The sequence below is a fragment of the Ixodes scapularis genome, unplaced genomic scaffold (assembly GCF_016920785.2).
Source record: "Ixodes scapularis isolate PalLabHiFi unplaced genomic scaffold, ASM1692078v2 PGA_scaffold3__209_contigs__length_174095766, whole genome shotgun sequence".
NCBI lineage: Eukaryota > Metazoa > Arthropoda > Arachnida > Ixodida > Ixodidae > Ixodes > Ixodes scapularis.
This window is the reverse complement of record NW_024609868.1, coordinates 139823329-139844369: the sequence shown is the minus strand read 5'-3', so window position 1 is coordinate 139844369 and position 21041 is coordinate 139823329. Positions and strand designations below refer to the sequence as shown.

At 43.8% G+C, this 21041-nt stretch overlaps 1 protein-coding gene across 1 annotated transcript in view; it reads right to left on the bottom strand.

Moving 5' to 3' along the window:
• Positions 1-12567: 12567 nt before the first annotated feature.
• The window catches only part of LOC115323663, a 59983-nt gene continuing 51509 nt past the window's right edge, over positions 12568-21041 (bottom strand). The window contains exons 7-10 of the mRNA XM_042292896.1: positions 17811-17882; positions 15354-15601; positions 14455-14617; positions 12568-12794 (exon numbers count right to left, since the gene is read on the bottom strand). Of these exons, the coding sequence (XP_042148830.1) occupies positions 12568-12794; positions 14455-14617; positions 15354-15601; positions 17811-17882 (710 nt within the window). The remainder of the gene's footprint in view (positions 12795-14454; positions 14618-15353; positions 15602-17810; positions 17883-21041) is intronic.

Below are 21041 nucleotides of genomic sequence, written 5' to 3'. Positions count from 1 at the left end.
TCGGTTTCAGTTTCGAGCTGTTGAGCGTTTTTATTTTAACGATATACGTGAAGCTTAATCACAATTGTGAATCTGTAGTCTTCTGAAACCATAATAGATCGCCTGGCAAAACATAAACAGTTTGTTTTTGGGAGTGTCAGTGTCCCTTTAATTTAGCGTCCGAAAACAACAGTAGTTACAAAATAAACCATATCTAAACTGGGCCAAGGCCAAAAGAAAAGTTGGAAGTGTGCCGCAACTGAAATGAACATGCGTCGGGCACGAACTCTACCAAAAGCGAAAAGCGCAGATTTCTGAAACTATTTTTTTCTAATTGACGTCTATTTTTGTCAAAGCCCTTCCTACTTAGGCGATTGTCAAATACCCTGTCTCTGCGGAATTATTAAAATTACTTACACTGAAGGGCGGGGCCTTGAATGTTTGGTTGGCCTGTCAGCCACTACGATAGGCAGTATGTATTTGTTCGATTCATATCTGAATGAGATGATCATACTTGAAGACACTCGTGGTTATAGGATGAACACTGTCAAAAAGCAAAAGCAATTGCCATCGTCGTGGGGAACCCTCATATTGTTTTTGTCACACAGAGGAGAAGGACAGCAGTATAAAAAGAAAGTAAAAAGCTACGGGCGATAACCGAGAGTACAATGACAGTTGCTAGCACTGCCACATCACAGTTAGCATGAAGCATGATAATTTATAAGGGTGCCCCCAATTTGCAAATTATATTTACAGCTAATCCTATCATTGCGACTTGAAAAACTTCCAACCCTTATACCACGACGCCGCGATGCGGCTACGCCACTCACCGTTCGCACTTCTGCAGATACTGCTCCTCGCTGCCCTGGGCCAGTCGCCGCTTGTCACCTCTGCCCAGCTGTTCGTGCCGTTCGAGCAAGTCTGGCGTACAGGGGTGCGCCCCATCTTCGACGAACCATCGGTTGGTGACTGCCTTTCTGCAGTTTTTGTGGCAGCACCAGCGCTTTCGGCGACCATCCGGTTTCCTGCCTGGCAACAAGGGACTGCTTCCGCCGTCCCGCCCACTTCGTGGGGTGGTCAAAAGCGCGCGCATTTCGACGCCACTTCGGGCCACGACGCCGCGATGAGGCTACGCCACTCACCGTTCGCACTTCTGCAGGTCAGTTATTTTGATACGCATGGCTACCGTGACGATGATGTTTGTGTAATTGCGGTGTCGTGGCCCCTTGTTCTTGTTCTTGTTTTTCGAGGCGTGTTCGCGCAGCTGCATTGTACCTCTGGCGCCTGTTATTACTTCATGGTGACATTGAGTTAAACCCAGGGCCCATGTCTAAGGCTCAGGAAGAGAAACTTGTCTATGTCTTCGATGCGGTTAAGCGGATGGAAGCTTCAAATATTTCTGTGCTTGAATCCGTAAATAAGGTCTTGCACATTCATATCACCCTGAAAAACGATTACGAATCGCTTTCAAAACTTGTCACGGAACTCGAATCTAGGGTAGAGTCTTCTATCTCTGCACGAATCCCCGCAAACAATGATGCGAAACTGTCGCAAATGCAGAGCCAGATCATCGACCTGCAGTCCGAAATTCAGTCGTCTGGTTCTTCGGTAGCCACCACAAGCCATAACAATATTTCAGTTATCCGGGACAAGATCGATGATCTAGAAAATCGGTCATGAAGGTCAAATGTTTTATTTTATGGTATCGCTGACGGTGATTCAACGGAATCGTGGGAGGCCGTTCAAAAAATCGTAACTGATTTTTGTCAGAATCAGCTCGAGCTCACTGTCTCTTCTATCGCCTGTGCACATCGCTTGGGGCGCTTTTTACCCGATAAAACTCGGCCTATTATTGCCAAGTTCTTCAATGATAACGAGGTGGAGGCAATAATAGGTCGTGGCAGTAAGCTGAAAAATACGTCGTTCGGCCTGTCACGTGACTTTTCTAAACCAGGGGAAAAACGGCGAAACTTATTGCAGTTTTCGAAATCAATAAAAAAGGAAAGTGACCGTGTGAGGCTCGTTTTTGACAGGCTTCACATCAATGATGATGTTTATGTATGGGACACCAATTCAAATAGAGCCGCACCCATTACTAATCACGCTGCGTTATCTGAATCCTCTTTCGGTACGGTTTGACTGCAGCCCGACCCTACCCCCCGTTCAACACTTAATCAATCGTTAACATTGCAACAAAGCAATTCTGGTGGTGTTCGTTTTTTGTACACGAACATTAGAAGCGTTCAGTCAAAAAGCATTTCGTTGTCTTCCCTCGTTGATTTCTGTACACCAACAATCGTCGCATTAACTGAAACGTGGCTAAGCGATGTCATTCCTGATAGCAGTATTTTTCTCACGTGGGCAGATTACAATTTTTTCGTTGTGACAGAAAACATAGAAGGGGAGGTGGCGTACTTCTGGCGATAAAAAATAATGTGCTTGCGGTACCTGTGCTAGTTAACTCTTTTTTGGATTGTGTATGGGCTTCCCTGAAGTGTGGTGGCCGTGTCATACTTATAGGTGTTTTTTACCGCCCACCAGAGGCAAACACTGACTTTTCTTGTGAATTTACCCGTGTCCTGATGCTACTGTGTTCTCGTTTTCCTAATTCTCTCTTAATAATTTTTGGCGATTTTAATTTTCCGAGAATTTGCTGGTCAACTATATCCGTTAGGGATGGCCATAGTGAATCACATAATTTCGTCCACGTTTCTCTCGACTTTTCCCTGGTTCAGCTAATTACTCATCCCACACGGCGGTCGGCCACATCAGCTAATATTCTAGACCTAGTATTTACCAACAACCCTGATATATTTTCTGAAATTACTCATCTTGACGGGCTTTCTGACCACGACGTCCTTACTGGAAGCGTCCGGATTTTCCCTAACAAGCGCAAAACTACCAACAAGCAAATAAGGTGCTATAATAGAGGTGATTACGATAGCATTAACAATGAATTCCTGTCATTCTCAAATAAATTTTTGGAAGGGTATTTATCCCGGTCCGTGGAAGATAATTGGCTCATGTTTAGAAATGTACTTACCAATTTAATCAACAGGTTCATTCCTCTTATCACCATCAAAACTGTAAACACCGCTCTGTGGTATAACCAACAGCTTCGACGCCTCAATAACAGGAAGAAGAGACTTTACCACCACGACAATAAAACAGACCCCCTTTCAGTTTCCTGGTTACGCTATAAAACATGTGATAAGGAATATCAATCACTGCTTACAACAACTAGACGTCATTTCTTCAAACATGATTTATCATCGATGCTACTAAATAACCCTCGGAAATTTTGGCGTGTCATTAATCCTGTTGAGCATCCTGATATCGTCCTTACCGCCAGTAATAATGACGTCATTCCCACGTATCAGTGTGCACTGGTTTTTAACGACGCATTCATATCAGTATTCACATGTGAAGACATCTCGTCATGCCCGAAAGTTAACCTCATTCCTGATATCACCATGCCAGAAATAATAATAACTGAAGCGGGTATATACTCCTTACTAAATAACCCAAAATTTCTACTGCTTCTGATCATGTCGGCTTTAATAATAAGATACTAAAGAATATATCAGCTAGCATCTGTACCATACTGTCAGCCCTTTTTTCACAAATGTTCTCGTTAGGTTGCATCCCACATGACTGGCGAATCCCAAAAGTAATTCCCATCTTCAAGTCTGGTGAACGCTCATCGCCATTAAACTATCGTCCCATCTCGTTAACCAGTACCAATTGTAAACTTCTTGAACATATAATACACACACAAGTAATTAACTACCTGGAAGATCATAACATCATACATAAATATCAGCATGGTTTTCGCCGAGGATACTCATGTGACACGCAGCTCGCCGGCTTCATTCATGACATACATTCAGCTCTTGACGGTGGATCCCAGGTTGATGCCGTTTTCCTCGACTTTTCTAAAGCTTTTGACCGTGTCCCTCATCACCGGCTTCTAACCAAACTGTCCAGGCTTAACATTCACCCTAACATTATGGCATGGGTAAAAGATTTCCTTTTGTCTAGAAAACAGTTCACGTCCGCTAACAATTGTAACTCTTCCTTCAAACCAGTAACCTCGGGAGTCCCACAGGGTAGCGTACTAGGTCCACTACTGTTTCTAGTCTACATTAATGACTTGCCATCCCGTGTCTCATCCCGAATTAGAATTTTTGCTGACGATTGTGTAATTTACCGAATAATTTCCTCTGTCGATGACCAGAAAGCTTTGCAAACTGATCTAAATGCTATTAATGCATGGTGCTCTTCCTGGCTAATGACCCTAAATTGCTCTAAAATAAAGTCTATGTCTTTTACTAATCACGTACCCCGGATTCCTACCTCCTATGTGTTAAATAATAATACTGTTGACCTCGTCTCCACTTATAAATATCTTGGAATTCATTTGCAACCTGATCTGTCATGGCACTACCATATAAAGCTCACCCTGGCGGCTGCTAACCGCTCTTTCGGATTTCTCAAGCGTAACCTTAAACAGGCTCCTCCTAACATACGCAAACTTGCCTTTTCCACACTAATACGTCCAAAATTAGAATATGCATCAGCCATTTGGGATCCGGAACATGCTTACATCATAAACGACATTGAACCACTGCAAAATCGTGCCGCTCGCTTCATATTTTCAGATTATTCACGTCATTCCAGCGTCACTGCACTAAAACGCCGAGCAGAGCTACCCGAACTACTCCATCGTCGGAAACTTTCACGCCTATCTCTTTTCCATAAACTTTACCACCACGCGTCACTTCACGGTGATTTCTTCGAGCCACCTGCCGTTATTTTTCCACGCCACGATCACCCCTACAAAGTTAAACGCGTAACCTGTAAGTCATCTGCTTTTTTCCGGTCATTCATTCCACGTACCACAATCGATTGGAATAATCTACCATCGCACATTGCCTCAGAAAAAGACACCACAAAGTTTCAAGAACAAATTCAAAATACTGTAGCCATCTAACTTTTGCTGTTTTACATTGTTGTTTCCTCTTTTCCGGAACGTGCAGAGCAAATGTGTACTATTTTGTTTTTACCTTGACTCAGCTTTATTGCAGAGTGATGAGTGAGTGTATGTTTTTTATTCGTTTTTGAGTGTATCCTTTATTTTCTTTTTATTATTAAGTGTATTGATTTCTTTCTAGTATTCTCATATGTTGTTCGCTGTGCACTAGTTCCTATTGGAACGATTTATGTACCTCCCCATGTAATACCCTCTCACGAGGGACTTTAGGGGTAATATGAATAAATAAAATAAAAATAAATATGAGTTTTTTTTTTTTGTTGTTCATTACCAATTAGTTTTTCACCTTTAATCACCGTTCGAAACATCACCATACAGTCCATAGCCGAGATACAGGTTTGTTTAAAAATATTAAAAATCAAAAGTAGCCACATACGTTTCTTTTAAATAATACACCAATATATATTCATGTTCATGAGAGGCAATATTCCTCTGATCTGTTTTGATAAGCTGAGCACAGAATTGAGTGTCGAACAGTGTTGGAGGTAACACGTTACTAGTAACGACGTTACTGGTAACGCTCTACATTTCTCGCTAAGGCAGTAACGTACTCGTTAGTATTCTGAATGACTAACGAGTGAAGTATTTTCGTTACTTTTTTACTGTATCGGCTATCAAATTATGTTACTCGTTACTCGTTACTTTTGACCAAAACTGGTGGAATGCATTAGGTGTTTGGAAAAGGTCACGACGCCTGATCAAGTGTTTAGAATAGCGATATTGTGCATAAAACTGGAGACGTTAGTGGAACTAAATTTAGGTCACTGAGCTTGATGGAGGATCTAGCTTCTCTGCTCGAGGGCCAACTACTTGCGCTCGAGCACACAATGCCCAGGCAATGCCGTATTTTGCTGCTAAGACTTTTGAACCTTTGATTTCCTAAAACGGTGGGTTTTCCACTTATCAGTGCACCTATTCACCCATATATCTCAAAATCCTGCACAAGCTTATCGCTGCACGGAACCAGCATCTGTCACAGTAAACTTCCAAAAATAAAAAAAAAATAAAACATTTCTGACCAAAAGAGACATCCATTAAAAAGCGAAATTATCTCGCTTCTCGAAGGCGAAAGAAACCTTCGGCTACCAACTAATTCCGTTCGTCCTCCTTTTCTTTAATTTTTTTCATAGAGTCACCACCCACAAGGCTTGAACGAGCGACTGCGTTACAGCCCCTCCCCTCCCCCCCTCCTCTTCCCCCTCAGCTTTGTGCAGCAGAGGTGGACAGCGAGGGGGGGAGGGGGGGAGAGACATCCCTTTAAAGCAGTGGACAACTGGTTGCGAAGCGATCTGCTCGTTTCTCTAGTTACAAAAAAAAAAAAACACCCTTTGTGGAATTTTTTACTCTCGCTCTCCCCCTCGCTGCCTGAAAGTTCCTGAAACACTTGTGTACACAGAATAATATTTCGCTTGATTAGTGTTTACTTCACTAAGGTCATAATAAAAAAAAAAAAAAAAATGTTTTAAACCTCGAAAGAAAACTTACAAACACAAAACCTTTTTTTGTTTTCGCAGAAAAATTAAGAGCTACTGCTGGTAGGAGGCAGCAAGTTATTATAACCAGTGTGCTGGTAGCCGGTGTCCTGTTCCACATAGTGAAGTAAATCAGTCTGGTAATAGTATGAACCGGGCTGTTACTAAAACCGGTGTAAAGATGAGGGGTGTTGGTTGGCTGATTGTAGTCCAGCAGTCCCCGTTCGCATGCTGTAGTTTATAAAAGCCGATGGACTTCCGATTGGTCTCGTGAAAGTCTTCTCTTTCACGAGACCGAAGGCATGTTTGTAATCTAACACATATCTGCCAAACATATGTACTCGAACACAAAAATAACACAAAAGTAACGTAAAAGTAACGTAAAAGTAACGTTCGTTAGTTTTGAAAAGTAACGATAACGGTATATCGTTACGTTTGTAAAAAAGTAACGTAGCTCAATAACGCGTTAATTTTTATCAAACTTAGGAGTGACGCTATTTCGTTACTTTTTTTCGGTAACGGGCACAACACTGTCAAACAATAAATATTCATAACTTTTAGACAAAGGACATCTTCACAAGTGCAGTACCCGGGAGCCAGGAGCGAAACTTTTTGATATTGAAGAGTTTTCTCCGACAACTGTTTGGTGTCTGCAAGACGTGTTACAGCCCCTGCGCCGTGTCCATGAAGGGGGTTGGTACTCTACTCGTGGTGCGCACCTCTTGCCCCGCCCGCACATCAACCGCAGGGAGAGCCAACCATACGTCAACGACAGGGGAGCCGGAAACCGGTTCCTCTCATCTCTCATCTCTCTTCACGGGTCCTCCTCGACCAGGACGCTGAGCTCCTTCCAGTTGATGAACATCTAGTACTTATCAAAGAAGACCTACTTCAAATACCAACAAGCAATTTCGGTCCCAGCTGTTGAAGAGGTGAAATATGATCCCATTTCTTTCATTATCTCTTTTTTTTCTCACAATGCTGTGTTTCACTGCACATTTTATGTCATTATTACACATTTTAGTATCACTTTTCACTGGTGTGGGGAGACAAGCAGGAGGAGCTGATGAAAGAGCTCTGCGACCAGGCTCTCGACCTCGCTGGTGAAGGGAGTTGTGACTCTCCTGGCTTCAGGAACAAATACCTGACCTCTTCGGTGCACATGTCCTGTGTCAATAAGATCCTGCCCTTTCAGCGAAGTCAAGTAGGAGAGGTGAGGAATGATTACTATCACCTCCTTACAGTAGCTTTGTAAACAGATGCATATTGAAGCCTTCGACTACACCTAGTTCTACTGAAACATTTTGCGGCTGAGCAACGTAATTCAGTGCTATTGTGGAAAAAGCAGAGCTCATTGACTTTTGATTAATCGCTGTTATTATAATAAATGAACGCTTGTCCTTGTTGGGATTAATATGAAAAAAAGTACAATTTTGTGTCTGGTTTTATGGCCATCCTGCAGTCATCTGCACGCCTTTTTTGTCTTTTGAATGAATTTCTACAATTTTGCCTATATATATCAGAAGGGAATTTAGCAGGTCAACGTGATCCACGGACTTACTGACGTGACAAGGCTCTAAAACTAGAGTCAAGCTGTGAAATGAGAGTTCTGTCAAAAGCTAGATATCCGAAGGTATTTTATTTTGAAAGCAAAAAAGTGCAGAACTTGTGAGGCGGCAGAATATCTGATTACGTAAAGTACATGTGATAACCAATGCAGAAACTGAAAAACTACTTGCGCCACTTTACTGGAGCTATGCAGTGCGAAGCGGTGCGCTACAGCGGGCACAAAAAAAAAAGGAAATTATAATGCGGTTTCCTGCCTTCACAAAGGACAGCCAACTTGCGGTACATTTTCTGGAGATAGACAAGCACCGTTCCATCAGAAAGCACATGAGGGAAAAAAACCGGCCATTCTACCCTACTTCGACGTCTGGCACGTCTCAAAGAGTAAATATCATATGTTAAAACCCACTTCAACTTCGCCAATCTACGCTTCTGCCCAAAACAAAAAAAGAAAACAAAAAAAAACTAGGCTGAAGCAGTGTTTCGCTTGATTCGACTCGAGAAATCTTTCGCTTTTTGACAGACAGACAGGTTTGTCACCAAGTGTCAATGCACAACATTAGAGACCTTCCTAACAAGGTGTCCTTGCTATATCTGCGACCAGTGTTTGTCTAGAATAACTAAAGGCATTTACATTTTGTTTGTAAGGTAGATTAGTATGTTTGCATTATAGGGCTTTCTGAAAGAAAAACTGAAGTGGTTTTAAATTGTGGCGAAAGGACTGCTATATTCTTATTTACTTTGCATTGCAGATTGTATTGATTATTTATTTCCTCATTTAAAGCTTGCTTTACGAAACAAATGAGTTCAAAATGCGGTCAAAGCTATGAAGTTATATCACTTTTTACCCCCTGTCCTTTTCTGACAGATATTGCTTCCTCTGTTCTAGCATGGGCTGAGATTTTGTAATAAAAATCGAAATGATATAATAAATTTAATTCAAGCCCAATGATCAGAGGCGTCATTCATAAAGGGCACAAATATGCTTTCTGTGTAAGGTGGTGAACATTTTATTGTAGACCGGCTATTAGAAAAAAAATCTACAGCTTATTTTGAGGACTCATCAATTTGCAGACGTCAAGAACCTAAATGTTGCAGGCAAGAGCCATGACTGCGGATCGATTTCTGACTGGGCTCATCCAGGAGTAAACCTTAGGTATTGATGTGCCGCAGTTAGCCAGTGCAACGCTGACCTCCTCGTGGACGCCTGGTGCAGCATGATCAGGCACGTGGTACAGATCCATACGAACCACCCTGGCATCTATACCACATGTTTCCAAAACCCCATCGAAGAAGGCGAAAGCCTGGTGCAAGGGGAATGGGCGTTTCACATATATGTCAGTGTTCTACAGAGCAGCGGCGTAGACTTTCCCATTTCCCGGGGGGAGGGTGACCGGCTGAGAAGTTCTCCGAAGGGGGAGGGGGGGGGGGGCGGGGGGGGAGGTGTTTTTCCGCGCAATTTTTTTACACCGGCAATTATCAGTTTGTTTTTTCTGTTACTTCTGCTGTTCAAAAACACCCAGTCTCAGGGTAAACGACGAAATGGTTGACTTCCACCAGCTAGCCTGTACTTTGACTCTTTTCTAATTATCAGTAGTTTATTTTAGGCGCTAACTTTTACAGCGTATGTATATCGCCATGTGTCTGTCGCTGTGTGTCAATGTCAATCACCGTGAAAGCGTAGCCGTGTGTTCATCGTCGGTGCCACGGCGCATGCGCCGGCGAGCACAAATCTGAAAAACAAAAAGCTTGTGCCAGCTGCAAAGTGGGGGGGGGGGGGGTAGAGCCCAGGCCCCTGTGCTTCTGAAGCAGTAATCCACTCGGCCACGAGTCTCTTATCTTTAATACATGGAAATAAAGCCTGCGGCTCCAGAATATCACTTGCCACTACTAGAAGCTCGCTACATGGCACGCAAATCACGTCTCGGTAAGGACCATAAGCCGGGGGGGGGGGCGCCTGCCCCCCCCCTTTACGGATTTCACCAGGGGGGCAGAAGCCCCGATGCCCCCGTAGTCTACGCCTATGCTAGAGAGTGTAAATGGCAAACAAGATTGCTTTAAAAAGTAGAATACATAATGTTTACAAAGATATTTAGGTGAACGTACAAAACGTTAGTCAACAAAATTTTCCCAGGGCAAACCTTTGTCGTGTATTTTTATCTTTGTTCTAGACACGCTTCCGCATGCCCGCTTCGTTGACGTAGTGACGAGCAAGTCCTTGCTCAAGGACCTACCCCGATTGAAAAAAATATTTTTTAGCGGGATGTCATTTCACTAAAAGACTATTTTACTGGATTATTGAACTGTTTTCACTTCCAGTGAAGCCGTAGGTTACCGGAATGTCATCGGATTTTTACTGAAATGTCACCAATTTTTTTTTACAGGAATGTCGTCGGATTTTTACCAGAATGTCACCAGATTTTTACCAGAATTTCACCGGGTTTTAACTAGAAGTGTATTTGCAGTTAAAATCTATTTTACTGGATTATGGGACTCTTTTCACTTCCAGTAAAGCCAGAATTTACCGCAAGATCACCAGATTGGCCGGAATTTACCGTGTTTTTTTCTTTCTTTTTTCGGACGTCAACGGAAGGCATTTAGAGGAAGCCTGTGAACCGTGGTTGGTGAATGTTTACCAGATGCTGGACGATTCCGTAACCATTAAATCGGTTGGTCTATATAGACCCGAAATTTCCACTTCACAGGATCGCTAACAGTGAAACAATTTGCACAACCAAACGTAACAGTCCATCCATAGCATTTTTAAAGATAACAAATCCCATAAAATGCAACGTGGTGCTGCCGATGATGGCAGTGAAGCAGTTATTTGAATACTTTGAGAAACTTAAAGTATAAACAATAACTGGGCAGGTACAAATAAGAGGAAGCTTTGAGTATATATACAGGAAAAAGAAGTGTATGGGGTAAAAAAGAGTGCCGGGGGTTGTTTTAAAAAGCAAACAAGACATTTCACAAGTCGGCAGCGCGCTCGACTCCCTTGCCGCTGGCCAGGGTTCGAATTCTGCCAGCGTTTAGTTCTTTTTTATCTTTAGTTTCTTTGCGTGACTGGAATGTTCCAGATGGATCGACAATCTCGTTGTTTCTTCAAACTCGGAAAGTTTGATAGGGCCAACATTCCAGGCGGAATGTTCTAGATACACACATACTAACAGAAGCAGATTCTTGTGGCTGCTTGAGGGCAGTCTCCTATCCGTCGCCGTCAAATCATGTATCGTGTCTTTTTCCTTTTCGGTTTATCGGCACAAGTTTGCCGCATTAAACTTTCATGTGAACTTGTATAAATCCAGTTTAGGTTTTTATTTCTGCCATAACGAGAATAAAAAAACGACATCGCAAAATTCTAGGTTAAAAAAAAAAGATTCATGCAGACGTAGCCTCCTTCGCAGACGTGGCCTCCTTCGCAGCCAGCAGGTCTAACCGCTTCCTGGCCCTGCGGCTACAGTCCGTCAGGTGGTTTGTCATTAAGTCGTTTAAGGCACCGACCCTCACGACGTCCACCTCGTCGGCCCTTGGATGCAATGAGACCTCCCAAGCAGCACAATTCCCTGGTTCAAGCTTGAGCCTGCTTGGGCAGCCGGGGAAAGTTTCCCCGGTCCAAGCACCATTTTGCTCCAAGGGGCAAGCTATCCCCAGCCTGGCTAGCCACCCTGGCAGTTCAGTGGGGGTTCCTTGTCTAGCCAAGCTTGGCTCTATGGCGTCTCTACAGCCAGGCCCAGGCTGGCAGTTCAGTGGTCAGCCAAGCTTGGCAAAACGGTCTGAACGCAGCCTGGGCCATGCTGGCAGTTCAGTGGTCAGTCAAGCTTGGCAAAACTGTGTAAATACGGACTGGGCCAGAGTGGCAGTTCAGCGGTCGGCCAAGCTTGGCCAAACGGAGTAAATACAACCTGGGCCACGATGGCATTTCAGCAGTCAGCCAAGCTTGGCAATACGGTGAAAATGTAGCTCGGGCCAGGGTGGCAGTTCAGTCGTCAGCCAATCTCAGCTGTACAGTAAAGCTCGGTCGATTTACCTGCACCGGTGCATAAAAGTGCAGGGTGGTGCTTTCAGTGGTATCTCAATACACACACCAGAAGCTCTGCCCTACACTTTTCTGCACCAGTGCAAAAGGTGCAGGTAAATTGAACGAGCTTAGTATAAACACGGTCCATTGCCAAGGACCCATTTCACTTAGCTGTGAGCAAACCTTGCAAGCATCCTGGGAGGCCCGATTTGTACCCTTTGATAAGCTTGCATTACATGAGTCTTTGCATCAAGAAATATGATAGTGGACAAAACCCATTTGCAATTACCTAGTTCAATTCGATGTTTCGCAATGTCCTCATGAGTTGATAAATCGCAACAGAACAAAACAATTTAAAGTCTGCCATTTCCATTTCGCTACAAGTTTGTGGATGGAATGCACGAGAAAGAAGACTCAGAACAATGTTTTTTCTTTTATTTCTTTATTTTCAATTTTCGTTTTTGTCATGCTTGACATCACGTCTGTGAGCTGTCCAGGATGTCAGCGTGGACGTCAAAGTCACCCTCTGGCAGGCTGCTGGGCAGGACAGTGACGAATTGGGCTGAGAGGATGGCCGCGTCTTGAATCTTCTTGGCCATCCTCTCAGCCCTGCCTCCCTCGCGATCCGGGGCCCCAGACAAGTAGTCCCCAATGGCACGCTCCACGTCGACCACGCTGCCTCCCACTCGGCTCCGGATTATAGCTGGAGAAAAAGAAAAAAAAAAAAAACAGCAGAAGCGAATGTTATGCACGCCACAAAGCAAGTCACAAAATGCATTAGGGGCCTATAGAAACAGGGGGAAACTATGGTGCAGTAATTTATTCCAAGTCGAGTTTAGGGCTGCCGAGAAAGAATTACCATATTTATTCTAAACAGGTTAACCATTTGCTGGAAACTGTTCTTTACCAGTAGGAGTTGATCTGTAATCATAACCAAACAAGGTCGACCTATAGACCAATGCGCTGTTTTAAACAAGCCTGCATTTGGCAACATTAAACGTAGGCACTGTGCATGCGCGGAAATGAGCTTCCTGTGAGGTGAGGCGTTTGTGCACGCACCATTTTGACAACAGCGTCACTGCGGTGGCGTGGCATCAAAGCCATGTGTTCGTCTACAAAGGCCTGTTCACACATACATCACAGCACCAACTCAGTGAAAAGCACCGACTTTGCACATGACCAGTGGTGTCACAAGAGGGAAGGGTGGGGGAGGGGGGGGAGTGTACGAGACGAGTGGCTTGCATGCTTTCGCATTCACAACTCGCAAGTGGGAAAGGTGGGGGGGGGGGGGCAACACCTTAGGTGCAGCGCTCGGGGGGGGGGGGGGGGGGGTGTCATGGCGGGCCACGCGACCCTATAATGACATCACTGCATATGACCCCACTTTTTCCTGCTCACACACAATTCAGAGATAGCTTTAGGCATTGCCAGCAGTGCTGAATGTTATTTCAACACCAATATTAATCTGCTAACCTAAGAATAAGCTAATGTATTCCCCGTTTGAGAGAACCCAGACGCTGCTCTCACCAGCCACTGCAAAGCAATGAAGCTTCATGCACGCGCACCATGGGCAGTGCATGATTATGAACTCTGAGCTCCATGTGAAATTAAATTTGTGCGACCAGGGGACCTAAGCCGCTGTGAATGACAGAAGAGGGCATGCGTGCTGGACAAAGAGATGAAGAGGCAAAAGGAAAAAGAGGTGTAACAGTTGAAAAGGCAAACATAAGAAACAGAATTAAAACAGGTAACCCCATGAGAGTTCGACAGGACTGCAGTTCCCGACTGTAACAGCCGAAATAATTTTTAACTGGGAATGTATGAATGAGGCTCTACCGTATATACAAACAATACTTAAAATTGAGAGAATAAAATAAAATGTGGAGGACAAGCACAGGACAACCACATTCTTTCGTAATTGTCCTGTGTTTGTCGTTTGTCCTTTGCGTGTTATTCTTTCAATCTTAAGTATTAGTTTTCAACTCAGTGCAATTTGTTTAGAGTCCCTGAAAGATTAAGTTTTTCATAATCCAGATTCCATAGCAATACCACTAACATGGTGCATTACTTGAAACATCAGCTCACCGCCTAAGATCACTAGCCAGAAGGGAAAAGCCTCGACTTGATTAGAAAATCAGGGGAAATGACTAACCATGATGATAAAGAAAGTGCTTGCTTTACAAACACTTATTCAGGAATTATATGAAAATACTCTTGCCACTTTACGCGCACGTTTACAAACCACAAATTTTGCTTAAAACTGATCCAGTAATTCTTCAGATTCTTGGCAGCTGACAAATTAAAAGAAAAAAGTTCCCATCATTTTTAATTAGCAATGAAGGTGTGGAATGAAAACACCTTACCAACGGCCACGGCACAGAGCTGCGTGCCCCTGAACGGCCGCTTGTTGCCCCTGCGGCCGCAGATGCTGAAGTGCATCTGCACATGCTTCCGCAGGAGCCGCTCCAGGGTGCGCCGCACAGCCTCCGCGATAGTGGTGCCACCCAGGCCGGAGAGCTGCTCCTTCTACACGAATAAAAGAAAAAAATATTGCACTTTAAGAATCACAGTTCATTTAATATGAGTAAGATGAAAACTGACTATGGTATGGCATCCATCTCACCTAAGTGAAAAGGTAATGTGAAATTGCATTAACTCTGTTGACAGTATTTACTACACTATTATATAAAAGAGAGTACGGAAGATCTAATGAAAATAAACCCTGAAGAAGGGGAGCAAGGGAAAAAAAGGGACAAACACATATCTCGAAACACACCTAGCTGCATTTGGAGATTTGTGTTTGTCTTTTGTCGCCATACCTTTTCTCCAGAGTTACTACTGTTATTGTCCAGCTAGCTTCCACCTCTGCAATTATTGCATTTTCATCATACTGAAGATCGATCCAGACTTTTACTGAAAGTAATTAATAGATCAGGTAATTGGCCCCTGCTGTTCTTGATGTTCTTGTTGCCTTCTTCCCTTCATTTTATACTTTCCAGCGAGCACTGATTGCCCTTAATCATTCTATATGCCCCTGTTCTTGACTCAAAAGTATGTAGAGGTGTGAGAACAATAAGGCCATATCTTCAATCGTAATGCTGCCTTAATAAGTGGCTGTCTGTGACTAAATAGAGATAATGGTTAAGCTAACATTTTGGTAAAGTTTAGATACGAAGCAGTTGAACATATGCCGTCGCTCCATTTCTCAAACCGGTTGAGCCACAAGGCACTAACATATAGTGAAAAAAAGTTTGATATTCACCAGGACAGCCTGATCAGCAGGGTTGATGAGGCGCCTCTCTGCTGCCTCAAAATCTACCATTGTCGCCAGCGGTAAAATAAAAACCGCTGGCGGCACTGGGGCATCAGGCGGGCAGTTCGCACGCTCAAGCTGAGCGATGCGCACTGCCAGCTGTTCCTGGTTTGCCAGGACCTGCGCCGTGTCCTGGCGGAGAAGGTGCACCTCGTGCCGCACATCCAGCACCACCTTCAGAAGCTCCGACTGGAAGGCTAAAATAGAGGCAAAGAAAATTCTTGTGGTCAGAGATCTACGAAGGAAACGTGCTGAAAACAACACTTCACCTAAGACTAAAAAGAAAAAAAAACAATGATAAAAAAAAATTATAGCTCAAAAAAATATTTCCAAGCCTTATGCAATTGATGGCAGCAAATGTAGGCCGTCCTGCCAGTGGATCTTTCGTCGCACATATTGTTTACGTCCAAGCAATAAATTATACTTTGTTCCACCTTCCGAGAGACCAGAAACCTACAAATCATAGACGTGATTGTAGTTTCAAATTTAGCTACTTTAGAAATTCCAGCTCCAAATCTGTACCCGTTATCACCTCAAGGACCACAGTAAAAAAAAGTCCGGCTCCTAGCGGATCATTACTAATTTCCCCCTTTATGTAGAGAATTAAGATACACGCAGGCACATTTTACATCAAATATATATTATCTTATGGAGCCGTACACATTTCAAATGCCAAAAGCATTGCTGCCTCCTCTGACAACGAAATCGTATGAGAACTACTACTTGCAGCGTATGAGTAATGTGCAAAAGTTCATTTTTTTTCTTGAGGTGAAACGAGTATAGCTATATTTGAAAATGATATCCCCAAATTTAGCTACTCCCCCCCCCCCCCCCACCCCCCAACCACTCCCCTTGGCCAGTAACCATGGAAAGCAGGGTTTGGGGGGGGGGAGGTGAGGTTTGAGGGCAGCACTGTTGAAGGCCTAGGGTGGCAAAATGTTAAGTTCACCTCTCGTCACAAGACCTTCGGAAGGGGCACAGCGTCCCTGAAGGTGCGCAGCCTCATGATACGTTGTGGCACTGGACTGGTGATTATGGTTTATAGCATCTACTACTGTCTTGTGTAAGGTGAAATAGAGCATAGGAAACAGCCTCATCACTCCACAAGATTTCAACACAATAGGTAAGCTTCTTAAAACAAGCTAAACATAAGTCACTTTTCTTAATCAGGCACTAGTTTTTTTTAGATATTTGAATAATAAAAATAAAACAGCTGTCACTGATAATAAAAATAAAACAGCTAGCTTGAACATGCAAATCAACCCAAGCTATGGGCACCAGGTTGCCCCACCTAGCCCAGAGTGGCGGAGGGGTTAAGGTCGCAAGTCTTTCTCCGCCGCCACTACTGCCGGCTAAATGGTGCCACCTGCTGCCCAATGTGTGTGCTTACTTGCACAGTCACCGACATTTTTTACTGATGTAAGCGATTGCTGGCATCATCTGTACAAAATCTGCTTTGGGGTCCCTCAAGGCACTGATACCGACGGACGTTGGGGTTCCTTAAGATACTGATATCAATGCGACTGATAAAGAGGTCGCAACCGTTGGACATATGGAAAACTATTTTATCTCAGAGTTGATGAAATGACATGTCGCAACTAGGATGCTTTGATGTACACTTTGCTCAGGTTGGCAATACTTACCCTTTCATAACGATTTTGTTTATTTTTTGCTTAGGAGCATGAGAGGTCTTCAATTTGTGATTCTGGAGTATGATCATTTGTATACGGAGTATTGCCATAACTGCAGACTTATGGCAAGGCCACGTCGAGGCATGTCCAACACTCCTGTTTTGGTGTAAGCACCGAGTGCCTGACTTGGGCCTCAAAACGTTTATTTAACAAGACCCCCGCCGCTGCCACCTGTCGGTGCCACAGTGCAACTGCCATCATGACAAGCATCAATGTTCAAAAGGCAGAACTGGTCTCATGCAAAGCTAGAAGTATGAACAGATAGGTTTCAAAGGTGCCCCTGCTGCACGAGGATTCATACAGCCAAGGCACATTTTCTAAAGCAAGAAGGCATGCCATTCACGTTAAGGTTTCAAAGGTGCTTCTGCTGCACAAGGATTCATGCAGTCAAGGCCTATTTCTAAAGCAAGGGGACTTGCAATTCATGTTGAAGTGAGATTATGTAGATATCAGCAATGACCGGTTCATGTAAAGATGTCAAACATGTTGTTCTTAACAGGTAATCAAACATCTCATTCTTGAAATGTAAAACAGAGCATTACGAGTGATAGGCAGGTTTTGTTTTGGTGGTCGAACTATATCGAGAGTATGGGCATTTAATGCCATACTAAGGGCATTGGAAAAATGAAATGTACAGATGTGATTGTGCCAGTCTTCTAAACTTGGTCAGGTCAATATTAAGCAGTGATCGTAATGAAACATCTGGTATGCTTACGGGACATGGTAGCCTCAACCACCTCAGCTGCCTCCAAATTCCGCCTTCTGGGGGCTTGCCGCTCTGCCAGGGCTGTGGTAAAGTATGTTTTAGTCTCAGATTAAGGTCTTTCAACTCGTCACACAAGTCATTCACACTTTTCAGCAACTACATATCAGCCATTTTGGCACAGCCAGTGTCCATCTCTGCCCAACATCTCAAGGGCAGTCAATGTCAAGAAATCTGACAGATACGTTTCAAATGCACACCTTTTTGGGAGGCAAAGTATGCTTGTCAGCTCCACTTCCAAAATGAGCATAAGGTGTCCAAAGCTTAAGCTTGGTGACTTCTTTTATAAACGGTTTTCGAGGCAAGCAAAAAATTTTATGAATGACCGGAGGCAGCAGATAGGAGGCGACAGCAAATTTTCTGCAGTCTGCCAAAAAAATGTGCATGTGAAACGTGTCATCACAAATGCCGTTATAGACAGCCTTTTTTAAAGGGATGCTGAAATGAAAATTAAAATATACTTCTCACGTTAAGAAAGAAGTTAAATGTAATCACTGAAGTCAGCTAATGACAATCACACATTAGTATTTTTAACAGATGCTTATATTTTTCGTTCCAAACAGCCAATTCCAGCAAGCACTCCAAACAGCCAATTCCATCGAGAGCAGCCGTCGGAGAGCACTATGCTTCTTGAGAAATCCAGCACCTACAGCGCGCTCGTGATGTAAAGTTTAACTTCGCGGGCAAGGCTACAAGGAGGCTGGTGTGGTTGTGAACTGTGCCACTTGGTAGTGTCAACATGTTACAATCTGGCGGTTCAAGAGGCCCACTTCCCGCAGAAGTTGAATAGGCACGGGAGAGAAGGGAAGTTCGGTTCCGCCAAGGGAGAGAAGGGAAGTTCAGTTCCGCCAAGTTTAACAGTCTATGCACGCTCAGAGCTTAGCACAATACCTCTAGGGAGTGGCACTGCTTTTATGTGAAGTTTTACTTAACATTCGGAAGCATCCACCAGGTGTAATCTGGTAATAAATTTTTTTTTTATTTTTTTTTTCGTTTTAACAAGTTTTTTGGTGTCAATTGAAACTACAAATTGGCATCTTTGTGGTGTGGTCAAAATGTGCTTGGTATTTAAACCGTAAAATAGACTCTAGGCATTTTGCTGCAGTACCCCTTTAAAGGGATGCTGTACCGAAATTTTGATTCCACAAAACACGCGGTAAAAGTGTGCAATGGGATGCTACAAACACCAAAACACCACTCATGCAGCGATATCTTGAACGGATGACCAAATTTTTCAAGAAAAGGAGGCGCATTTGACAGAGATGATGTCGTCATGTTTCTCCGAGAAGGAGAGGGAACGGCCTCGCGTCTTCTCTGCCTCACAGCCTTGAGGGAGCGAAGCGGAGAGAGGAGGAAACTCGGTATAGTAATGTCACGCGCCTCGTCGGCCTAGTTCAATCTGGACCTCGTTTTCCAAAAATACGGCCATCCATTCGAGATATCGCCTTACGAGTAGTGGTGTAGGGATTGTAGCGTCCCGCCTACATTTCCTGCATTGTTTTTTCTGAAATCCAAATTTCGGTTCACCATCCCTTTAAACTAATAACACTGGCTGTATCAGACGGTGGACAAGGGGAAACATCTCAGCTGTCTCATTTATGCTCATCAAATCATTAATTCCAACAGTTACAATTGTTACAAGAACCTTACATGCAGAATGAAAGAGGTATAGCAGCTCAAGAGTGAAGCCACTGATCTCTGACAATTTGCTGGATCGCGCATCCCCGCTTGGTTGCTGTAGCACAAATGCGGCCACCGCACAGTCTCCTTGCCACAAAAAATCTACCTTTCAGAGCGCAGCTAGGGTGGGCGGCAGCGTGCTGAAGACACGTTTTCTGCTTACTTATTGTCATTCGTCGTAGAGGTTGTTTAAAACCTGGCGTAAATGGTGACCTTCGTTGGCCTTCGAGAACATGAGCAAATTTGTACAAAAGTCCAGCACCACAGGAGAAAAGCACAACTCCTTGAAAGCAAGTCTAGCCGGTCTAGCGGCATGATAGAAATTTCCTTGGTATGCCAAACTGCTGCATCTCTGTGCCTTCACACACGTGGATAGCGATCAAGAATCGACGCCGTGTTGATGTGTTTTGCATGTGCAACGTGCGTGAAAATCTACGTGCCTCTGGAGCAGTGTTTTACTTTACTGTGGTGACTGTAGTGTCGAGACCGGTTATAACAAAATAGCGGCTACATCAAAGCAATCTCGATTTCCCATTCCCTTTCACACTTCGTTAACCAAAGTCAGTTATAACGAAATAGCGGATACAGCGAAGTGATTTTCGATTCCCGTTGACTTCGTTATAACCGGTCTCGACGGCATTTGTAAATTGCGGCGTTCGTGGTCCAGATAAGTCTGATGCAGTGGCGACAGACGAGGGGGGGCGGCAGCGGTGGTTGAAGGGAGGCTTTCTTGTGGGCACTTACCGAGGTGGTGGAATTCATGAGTAATCGTATGAGGTTAGGATAGAGCAGTTAGCAGTAAGTTTATATCCAATTATTTTTATAAACAAAATAAAGTGTGCTATTTGAGGCATTCAGCAGTTCCAATGAACGCAACACTTTAAGCTTGTTATATAATGAAGCACATAAAAAAATTTTCCGGGTTAGACTCTTTACTGACCCATGAAAATTACAGTATGAATGTTACTGGATGTTATGATTAGGCCTGCGCTGTGCTCTATAAACCGCCTTGCCTGGCGGTGAAGTCTGATCTTTGAGTAGCACCAAGCTGTTAGCTTGACCGGTATCCAAGGATGCGAAGGCACAGAGATGCAGCACTTCGGCGTGCCAAGGAAGCTTTGATCACGTTGCGACACCGACAAGACTTGCACTTGACGAGTTGTGCCTTTTTCCTGCAGTGCTGTACTTTCGTAAAACTTTCCACGCGTTCTTAAAGGTAATTGTCAACGGTTACACCAGGTTTAAAAAAAATTCTACGGCAAATGATAACGAACGAGCAGAAACATATCTTCAGCACACTACCGCCCAGCCTCGCTGCGCTCCAAAAGGTTGATTACCTGTGGCACGATGGCCAACCGGTGGCCGCATTCGAATAGCGGGGAAGCGCAATCCAGCAATTATCGTAGAGATCAGTGAGCGAAGCAGATTAATGCTAGCCACAGTTTGTTGAACATTTAAAAAATAGCTGATAACCTTGTATGTGATATCTCTAGAAATACAAAC